At 39.6% G+C, this 11,010-nt stretch overlaps 1 protein-coding gene across 1 annotated transcript; it reads left to right on the top strand.

Annotated features, from left to right (window-relative positions):
• Positions 1–2,587: 2,587 nt before the first annotated feature.
• Positions 2,588–3,586, top strand: LOC106297796. Its single transcript, XM_013733964.1, has one exon. The coding sequence runs from the start codon at positions 2,588–2,590 to the stop codon at positions 3,584–3,586; it is 999 nt and encodes a 332-aa protein (XP_013589418.1).
• The last annotated feature ends 7,424 nt before the right edge of the window (positions 3,587–11,010 follow it).

The raw sequence follows: 11,010 nt of genomic DNA, 5'->3' as shown, positions 1-11,010 counted from the left end.
TATAAGGGAGAGAGTTTATTATAAGGAAGAAGAAGAAGATGTAATGATTCTTTGATTATAAACTCTTGTTCTTGTTTATGGTGTACAAAAGAGTGAGATGAGTGATAGTATTTATAGTGAACAACAATACATAAAATAACAAAGATGGTGCTTAATTTGGTAAATGAGTGGGTGATCATAGTGTTTGATGAGTAGATGATCATAGTGCTTGAGTTGGTAAAGGAGTGGATGATCATAGTGCTTGAGTTTGGTAAAGAAGTGGATGATCATTTCAATTCTTATCTTATAACAAAATCAATATTTTCAAACACGGAACTAGTTGACTGAGCTGTATATAAAATAAGTATTTGATTAGTAAATATTCGCTCTCAAATCTATACCAATAAAAAGTTAGTTTGTTTTAAATATTATTATTCGGGAGTCTCTCTCTACTTTTAGAGAGATATTTCTCTCTCGATAACCTCTGTTCACAGACATCTATCTTTCACAGAGGATCGAGATTATCTCTTTTTGTGTAATATATTTCGATCTTTGATCGACTTCTCTTCTGGTTAATCAGATTTCTTTTTCGCGATAGCGATTTTTGTTGTGTTTTCAACCCAAATCTGATCTGTTCTTCATCTTCTTCTTCGTTGATCAGTTTTGTGGTTGAAATTAATAAATTCGCGCTGGCGATAGTGTTCTTCTCCAATCTCCTCTTTTGCAAAAAATATAGAAAATCCCGTTTGCTTGTATTGGAATCTTTTTTTCTCTAAGGATATGCACTCAATCCTCTTTAGCGAGAGTCAATCTTTACTTTCTATGTGAAACCAATTGGCTTTTAGTAAAGTATCTTTGCGGAGAGGAAGCGGTGGAGTTGGATTGATATCAGGAGAGGTTTAGTGGAGCTGGCATCTCCTTATGGATGATGGTCCGGTAAAAGATCTCTCGTTTGTCAACTGAACTATCTCTAAAATTATCATCTACGGAGGGATGGAGCTTCCATTATACATGCATAGGCTGAAGCGAAAGCTGGAGGTAAAAGGTATTGGCGTTTGCAAAAAGAGATCCATGAATCCTATGGTGTGGAGAAAAGTCAATGGTAATCACTAATCAGGAGAGTGAAATTATATTCAAAGTAATAAGTTGCCTGTAAAATGTTATCCTCTTCTTTTATCATTCGTTATACAGAAAAAACTACCAACTAGACAAAAACTACAGAAAAATTGTTTTTCCCTACCACTTGGCATCCAAAAGAAATGTACATAACACACATAAGCCATGGTTATAAATGATTTATTATAAAGAAATGTATAGAAACAAACATATGTACCCAAAAGAGATTGAGAATCATTCAAGAGAAGATATATGCACAGGGTGAAAAAAAGAAGCTCTCTCCCCAAAACTCTCTCCATCGAAGAACCTTACCGGCAAAGAAGCTCTTCTCCGGGCTGGTGCTCGCCGGTTCCGGAGACCCCCTCTCCCTTTATCTTATTTTTCTTTGCCTCTCTTTTCATCGGTCCCCTCCTAGTCGATATGCGTGTTGTTCTGAATCGTTAGTGCCTCACCTGAAAGCTCAAGGGCTGAAGGTGATTTGTACCGGTGGTTTGGAGGAACGGCGAGACTTCGGAGCAGCGGTGGCGAAAGGGGTCGGCTTTTAGAGTCGGAGCATGTCACCAGATCTAATTTTCGCTTTTGTAGATCTCCGACGACCCCTCCACGGCGGCGGCGCGTGACCCAGTAGGGAACCTTCTCCGGCGCAGATCTACCTTCCATGATGACGGTGAGCTAAACGGAGAAGAGATGCGAAGACGGTGAAATGGTCCTATCCCCGGTTCTCGGGAAAGGCGCGTCGCGAAGAATCCAATATCGTCGGAGTTGTCAACCGGTGAGAGGAGCTTCGCAGTCGGTACGTGGTGGCGTCCTACTTCCCAGCGCTGGTAGCGGCATCTTTGTCTCGCCGGCGGTACAGACCCACACCATTGGACGCTATGCTTGCTGATCCGGTTGCGTCTGTTTTGCTGTCGTCAAGGCTCGTTTTTTATTTCAGTACAGACGATTTCCGTCGCTCCGGCTAAGAAGTGAGGCATTAGAGCTTGATGGCGCTTGGTCCAGTCCGGATTGCACTCCACGGTGATGATACATTGGTCCAAACGCTGATCTCTCATCCTATGGCGACCAATGTTTGTTTTTTAAATTGTTTTATCCCGATTAGAACTAGTTAGTCTCGGTGATAATGCTTTTCACTTTCTGTGGTCGAATTTAGGTGTGGTTTAAAAGATCCCCTCTTCTGAATCGTAGGAGAGGTTTGGTCTCACTAGGTAGAATTACATCAAAGTATCGATTCGGGTAGCGTAGGATCCATCTATGTGTTCATAGGTGATACTAGATCACTTTGTATGTAAGTGTGGTTGAATCCCATGTGGTTGAAAATCATGTACTACTACTTTGGACAATATAAGTTGAAGTTGAACCAAAAAAGAACAGAAAGTCTTGGGAGCCTTTCGTCCTAGGACAATTCTATTCTGATCCTCCTTCACAGGGAACGTTACATAACATAGTGAATGGTATCTGGAGCAAACAATATCGAGACATAGCGGTCTCAAAAATGGAGGGATTTGCTTTCCTGTTCAGAATCCCAAATGTCGCGACCAGAGCCAGAGTCATTAATCAGCGGTTACGGCAAATCGAAGGCCAAACTATGTTTGTCGATAAATGGGAGCCGTGCGTAATCCCTTCTAAGCCCGAGCTCACCTCAGCTCCCATTTGGCTTGAACTCAGGAAGGTCCCTTTTCAGTTTTTCAACGAGGACGGTCTGGAACGGATTGCAGGGCTTGTTGGTCACCCGGAGTACTTGCACCCAATGACGAAGAACAAAACGAATCTGGAAGTTGCAAAAGTTCTTACTATCATAGACCCGAGGAAGCCACTCCCAGAGGCCGTAAATGTTCAATTTGAATCAGGTGAAATTAGCAGAGTCTTGGTGTCAAGTCCTTGGATGCCACCAGTGTGTGGTGTTTGCAAAGAAATAGGCCACGCGTCTAAGCGATGCCCGGTAGTGCCTAAAGAGTGCTCGCTCTGTAAATCTAAGGCCCATGTGTTAGCTCACTGTCCTCAAAAGAAGCGGCAAGAAGTGCCAGTAAAGAGGACAAGACGGGGAAGGTCGAAGGATAAACAGAAATGGATAGTGGTGGATGCTACTGTGGATATTGCTACTAAGTCGCAGCCGCAAGATCAGACTGGAGCCTTCCACCAGGTTCAGTCTGAGCCCCCTAAGTCTCCTCCGGCTGCTTCCCACTCCACCCGCTCAAAAATGGAGCTTATTGCCAAGTCGAAGCTTGGCACAGAGAAAGATAAAGCAGTAGGTGAATCCAGTGGCACCCCATCCTACCTACAACCGATGCTAACTAGATCCAGAAGTGGGTCAGGTATCTCCAGATCATCCCAGTCTGAGGTTCAGCCCGACTCTTCAGACATTGAATCTTCAGATCCTGAGTTAGAGGAAGGGGAATTTAGTAACTTAGAGCCGGACTTCGAGCTGGTGCGTAACCGAAAGAGATTCTCAGGTATCAAGGGTCAATGGGGCAAGGGCCCCAAACTCAACTAATTTTATGTCGATAGACATTTTTTGTTGGAATGTACGCGGATTGAATAAATTCTCTCACCGCAGCGGACTACGTAAATGCTTTAGGAAAAATTCTCCCCTTTTTGGTGGTCTTCTTGAGACTCATGTCAAGCAGGCCAAGATGAATAAATTTATCTCAGACCTTTTTCCAGGATGGTCTTCTACAGATAATTATGGTTTCTCGCCTATCGGAAGGATTTGGATTATCTGGCATTCTTCTTTATCGGTTACTATCATCTCGAAGTCTATGCAGATGATCACTGTGGAGGTTCGTTGGCCGGCAGCTCAATCTACGAGCACTATCTCCATCATCTACGCTTCAAATGATCCAGCTGATAGAACTTCTCTATGGACGGAGCTATCACTGCTCTCTTCTACTTACGGATTGGATGCTAAACCGTGGATTATCCTAGGCAATTTTAATCAAATAAGAGATCCGTCTGAGCATTCTACTTCCACCTCCTTGAACATTGACAAACGTACCAGAGAGTTTAACCAATGCCTTCTGGATGTGAACGTGGATGACTTAAATTACAGAGGAGCCACCTTCACTTGGTGGAACAAAAGAAAGAGCGCCCCTGTAGCTAAGAAGCTGGATAGATGCCTCGCAAACAGTGATTGGTCCATACAGTTCCCCTCTTCTGTCGCTTTCTTTGGTAGCCCAGATTTCTCTGATCATGCAGTTGTAGCTGTCACGTTAGAGCCAGACAGATTGAAAGTTAAGAAGCCATTCAGATTCTATAATTACCTCACCTTGAACCCGGAGTTCCTCGACATGGTTCCTGCAAACCGGTTCTCATTTAACATTGCAGGTTAAGCTATGTTCAGGTTGGCTAAGAAGCTCAAGCTACTTAAAAAATGCATACGGGATTTCAGCCATCTCAACTACTCGGGCATTGAAAAAAGAACGGCTGAAGCCCACGGAAAGCTTCTCCTTGCTCAATCATCTATGCTCCAGTCCCCTACCACCTCTAATGCAGCTTTGGAGCTTCAGGCTCTAAATGAATGGGAAGAGCTCTCCACAGCGGAGGCGGCTTTCTTCTTTCAAAGATCTCGCATAACTTGGCTGGCCTTGGGGGATGGCAACTCTCGGGTGTTCCACAGATACGCAGCCTCTCGGAATGCTATTAACCACATACATTACCTCTGTACGGAATCAGGAGAGCGGATTGAGTCTCAGGCTGGCATTCAAAAATTATGCATTGATTACTTCTCTGATCTGCTAGGAAGCCCTGTGGCGCAATCTATGTTTACGCAAGGTGATCTTGATCTCCTATTTGAGTTTAAATGCTCCACTGAGCAAGTGGCGAACTTTGAGAAAGGGTTCACAAAAGAGGAGATCAGAAGCGCTTTCTTCTCCCTGCCGAAGAACAAAACTGGTGGTCCGGACGGATATTCCGCTGAGTTCTTTACAGCGTCCTGGTCTATTATCGGACCAGAAGTCACTGATGCTATCCTGGAGTTCTTTGAGTCTGGTAGCCTATTAAAGCAATGGAACGCAGCGTCCCTGGTCCTAATACCCAAAAAGCCGAACGCCTCTTACTACAGACTTCAGACCTATCTCATGCCTTAATACGGTCTATAAGGTAATTTCGAAGCTACTTGCGACCAGGCTCCAAGAGATACTCCCTCTTATGATTTCGAAATCGCAATCTGCGTTCCTGCCAGGACGATTATTAGCGGAAAATGTCTTTCTGGCTACGGATTTGGTTCAAGGTTACAACACTCATGCGCTTTCTGCTCGGGGTATGTTGAAAGTGGATCTAAGGAAAGCTTTCGATTGTGTAAGATGGGACTTCATCCTTGCCTCTCTTCGCGCCCTCGCTATACCGGAAGGTTATATCATGCTGATCTCGGAGTGTTTTTCCACGGCTTCATTCTCTGTTACTGTCAACGGTGCATCGGGTGGTTTCTTCCAGAGCACAAAGGGAATACGTCAAGGTGATCCCTTATCGCCGTACCTGTTTGTGCTTGCAATGGAATGTCTCTCAAGACTGCTAATGTCGAGATATGAGTCCGGCAACATAGGGTATCATCCGAGAACAGAGGGAATCAAGTTATCTCATCTCATGTTTGCAGATGATGTTATGATCTTCTTTGATGGCTGCAGTAACAGCCTTCACGGTATATCAGAATGTCTCGACGACTTCGCCTCGTGGTCAGGCCTTCACATGAATACTGCCAAGACAGAGCTATTTACAACGGGAATAGACCAAGTGGAATCAGGAGTGATTGAAGCTTACGGGTTCTCAAAGGGGAGCCTGCCTATCAGATACCTCGGCCTTCCCTTGGTGAGTCGCAAATTGAAGATTTCAGAATATGCCCCACTAATGACCAAGATCACTCTATCGTTCCGATCTTGGTCTGCCAAACTGCTGTCCTTCGCGGGTAGACTGCAACTGCTGAAAACTGTCATCTTTGGGACTGTAAATTTCTGGGCTTCAGCTTTCATGCTTCCCAAGGGTTGCATTAAAAACATAGAGTCCCTCTGTTCACGGTTTTTATGGTCAGGTAATATTGAGAAGAGGGGGCTAGCCAAGATTGCTTGGAATACAGTCTGTCTCCCGAAGAAAGAAGGGGGTCTCGAACTGCGTAGCTTTGCTAAATAGAACTGTGTCATGTGTCTGAAATTTATTTGGATATTGCTTTCTAAAGCTACTTCTCTCTGGGCTGACTGGCACATGAGCATTCACTTAAGCGATAGCTCTTTCTGGACACTCGAGCCTAACAATACGGATTCTTGGGCGTGGAAAAATATCCTCAAGCTGCGTCCACTAGCGATGCAATTCTGCAAATCCAGGATTGGTAATGGACTGTCAGCTAGCTTCTGGTTTGACCCATGGTCCACGTTCGGTCAACTGATTACATTCATTGGGCCTGCTGGTCCAAGAGTCTTACGCCTGCGGAAAGAGGCTGTAGTAGCTGATGCTATTCAAAGCGCGATCTGGTCTCTGCCCCATCCGAGATCTCAGCAGGAAGTGGACTTACACTCTTATCTCACTACTATATCTCTGCCCCTTAACCCTCATATTCTTGATGTTTATGAATGGATTGCTGGTGACTCCCCATTGCGTTCTTTCAGCTCCGCTACTACGTGGGAGGTGCTGAGGCCGAGGCAGGAGGAGAAAGATTGGTTCGAAGTGGTCTGGTTCAAGGGTTCAGTCCCGAAACATGCATTCACTATGTGGGTTACCAACTATGACAGACTACCTACGAGGTCTAGACTTGCGGCCTGGGGGCTTCCGATTTCGCCTGACTGTCCCTTATGCTCCAGAGCGGTAGAAACAAGGGATCATCTCATCCTCACCTGCGAGTTCAGTATGGATGTATGGAGGCTTGTCGCTGACAGATGCCAGCAAACGCTGACTGCATTTACCGAATGGTCTGAGCTCCTTTAATGGATCAGAGCATCATCCTCCCCACAGTTGCTCCTTTTGCGCAAAATAGCCACACAAGCCGTAATTTTTCACTTGTGGAAGCAAAGGAACAACTTGGTTCACAATCAGATATCTCTCCCTCCTGCATCAGTGTTCCAGGGAATTGACAAGGAGGTGAGAAACATCATATCAGCTAGGAGACAAAGGAAACACTTCAAGCCTCTTATGTCTTTGTGGTTGAGATAATCTTGTGATAGTTTTTTTCAGTGGTGTGCCATCTTGTTTTTATTTCTTTTTGCCGAGGTGGTTCAAAACTAAGTCTCTATTTGTAGAAGCTTCTTTTCATTTATGATATTTACATTTTAGCAAAAAAAAGTTGAACCAAAAAAATACCCAAAAGAGATTGAATTCTCTAAGAGGGGGGTCCATGTTTCCTCCCAAAGTTCAAAACCCACTTACAAGGAAACGCCAAAAGTTCCAAATCAAAGACATGCAAAATTGCAAATAGAAGAAGCAATAAGCAAAAGATGCCAAAGTAATGGTAACGAATATAAAAGAAAAATCTATTAATGATCTTGACAGTTTTGTCCAACATTATTTTAATATATATATATTAAATTTGGTTGTGTGAGCTTTTTTCTATCATATGGGTGGATGGGGTTTGGTTTTGGCACTGTGAAGCTTTTGCCTCAAATGCACACACAACACTTGTCTTTTTCTTCTCTCACATTCATTTCATCTACCTTCTTTCTTTATTACTCAGTCAAACGGCATTGCAATATCTCTCTCCCTAGGGTTTTCTGTTAAACCTTTGTATTTTTTTAAAATATGTTTCTGTTACAGTTATAGCAAAGGCAGAGCAAATGCTTGAATGGGTTCGAAGTTGGAAAACCTTAAAGGGGGATTTTAAAAAAAAGATTTGTGTATGGTAAGGCAAAAACCTTGAATGCATGAACTAAACAAAACGAGAACAAGGTGAAAAAACTCTCTTTTTTTTTGGACAAAGAACAAAGTGCGCTATGCGATAGTCGGACGTTCGGGTTGGGCCTAGCGCCTAAAGAGAAAATCAGGAATTAATCAGAAATTATGCGGGACGGAATTTTTAAATTGTTTACTATGTTATAAAACATGTTAATCTTTAATTGTGTATAACATTAATACATTTTTATGTTTAAGATTGTATAAAACATACAAATAGAATATATAAACTTAATATAGAGTAATTTTCATCAAAATTATGAATATAAATGATATTTATAAAATTTTAGATCAAATAAATAAATAAAAATATTATTAAAAATATAAAAAAATAGATAAGGCGGCCGCCTAGGTGGCTAGACGGTCATTTAGGCGGTCTAGACGTAGAAAATGGAATATCCGATTTGACATAAATCGGAGCGAAAAAGTGACGCGTAACGCCCAGACGGCCGATTTTTAGAACAGGGGAAAAAACTAGAACGACAAAGACATGCTCTTTTTATTAAAAGCATGGAAGACAAAAAGGTTAATATAAACATACAAATCCATGCCAAGGACAAGTTTTACCCTATGTACTCAAGAGCCAACTAAAGACTATCTCCTATACTACCAAGCAAAGTACCATTTCCCGGTTTATCCCTAAACCGATACATGCCGATAACAGAATTGGTTTTTGCTTCCGGCGCAACCAACAAAATCTCACAATAAGCTGGACTTATAATGCTTCAGTAGACTAATGAAGACACAAAAAACGTGACTAACCAGTGAGCACTACACAATAGCTAAGTACTCAAAATCCAATCCTCTTATTCTTCTTCTTCTCTTCATGTATAGAACATCAACATATTACAAATATCAATATTTATAGGAACGGATATCCAATTTGATCCGTTATAAGCATATATATATATACACATATATTTAAAGAATTATATATAAGCTATATATTATCGTTTATATAAATTTTACAATAATTTTGTTTTAAAATGATTTCATTTTAAGAATTTTTTTTCATGTATTATTTTGAAAAAATGTCATTTAATATTAATTAACAATATATTTATATATTTATCAACCATCTCTATATACTTTTACATACACATACATGTGCACAGTGACGTGAACACCTTATAACTAAGTATTTACCACAACTGGAATATCTAATTTTTTTTGGAAGTTAAAATATTATTTTTCTTAATGCTTCTTTCACTACCGACCAAATTGTAGTAAAATGATTTGTCTTAATAATTTTTTTAACTATTATCCGTTTAGAAACTATAATATGAAACAATTGGTTCGACATCACGACTATCTAAGATTTATAACACGAAAACAAACAAATAATAGTAATTTTTGATTATCAAAGGAAAAAAAAACAAAAACATCAAACATTTTAACCGAACAAACCAAACAAATATTGATTTAAAATGGTAGTTATATTTTAGGAGATTAAAAACCAAAAAACAACCTAAAACGAACTGATATCGAGATTAAACAGATTAATGTTTCCTTATTAAAATAGAGACATTCCACCCCCCCCTCCCAAGTAATTGCCAAGACAGTTTTTCATGTATTATTTTTAAAAAATGTCATTTATTATTAATTAACAATATATTTATATATTTATCAACCATCTTTATATACTTTTACATATACATACATGTGCACATTGATGTGAGTACCTTATAACTAAGTATTTACCACAACTGAAATATCCAAATTTTTTTGGAAGTTAAAATATTTTTTTTCTTAATGCTTCTTTCACTACCGACCAAATTGTAGTAAAATGATTTGTCTTAATATTTTTTTTTTTAACTATTATCCGTTTAGAAACTATAATATGAAATAATTGGTTCGACATCACGACTATCTAAGATTTATAACATGAAAACAAACAAATAATAGTAATTTTTGATTATCACAGGCAAAAAAAACAAAAACATCAAACATTTTAACCGAACAAACCAAATAAATATTGATTTAAAATGATAGTTATATTTTAGGAGATTAAAAAACAAAAAACTATCTAAAACCGAACCGATATCGAGATTAAACATATTAATGTTTTCTTATTAAAAAATAACGAAACTAATAATCACATTCTGCGCAAAGTGCAGATTATTACCTAGTTAACTATAACTAAGTATTTACCACAACTGAAATATCTAATTTTTTTGGAAGTTAAAATATTCTTTTTTTAATGGTTCTTTCACTACCGACCAAATTGTTGTAAAATGATTTGTCTTAATAATTTTTTTTAACTATTATCCGTTTAGAAACTATAATATGAAATCATTGGTTCGACAACACAACTATTTAAGATTTATAACATGAAAACAAATAAATAATAGTAATTTTTGATTATCACACTACAAGAAAACGTGCCCATAAAAACGAAGATTTACGACGAAAATATTTCTTCGTAAATTTACATGGTGTTTACAACGCAGTTACGAAGAATCCAACTTTCGTCGTAAACGTCATGTAAATTTATGACGAATAATGTTCGTCGTAAAATCCATGTAAGTTTACGATGAAAGTACGTGGAATGAGAAATACGTCGTAATCATTACATCGACATTACAACGAAACATGTTACGTTATATTTAGGTGAAAACGTGTATTCAATGTGCTTTAACTTACCTAACTTCGTCGTAAAGTCGTTGTAAATATCATGTTAAAACCATGTAAAATCCATGTGAAACATTTCTTGTAAAATCGTTGTTATATTTCAACTACCCAACTCGAAAATTTCTCTATATATATGTCATTTCCCACAACTCTCTTCCTCACAACACACAAACGGAAAAAAAAATCCGAAAAAAAAATCAGAAAAAAAAAGATTTCAAAAAAAAATCTAAGAAAAAAATGGCCCGTGGCGGTAGTATTTACGAGTTACGGAGTTGGATGTATTTGCACAAATATTCCGACGGAAGGGTGACGAACGCATTTTTGAGCGGGCTAGAGACATTCATGCACCAGGCGGGCTGTACACCGATCACACAGGAAAGCGGTAAGATGTTCTGCCCCTGTCGGAAATGCAAGAATTCA

This window comes from Brassica oleracea, chromosome C6 (genome assembly GCF_000695525.1).
Source record: "Brassica oleracea var. oleracea cultivar TO1000 chromosome C6, BOL, whole genome shotgun sequence".
NCBI classification, from domain to species: domain Eukaryota; kingdom Viridiplantae; phylum Streptophyta; class Magnoliopsida; order Brassicales; family Brassicaceae; genus Brassica; species Brassica oleracea.
Note: the sequence above shows the minus strand (reverse complement) of the source record. Positions and strands in the feature narration are given on the sequence as shown.

Coding starts and splice junctions, on each gene's coding strand:
- LOC106297796 (XM_013733964.1), top strand. CDS start 2,588: ATGGAGGGATTTGCTTTCCTGTTCAGAATCCCAAATGTCGCGACCAGA.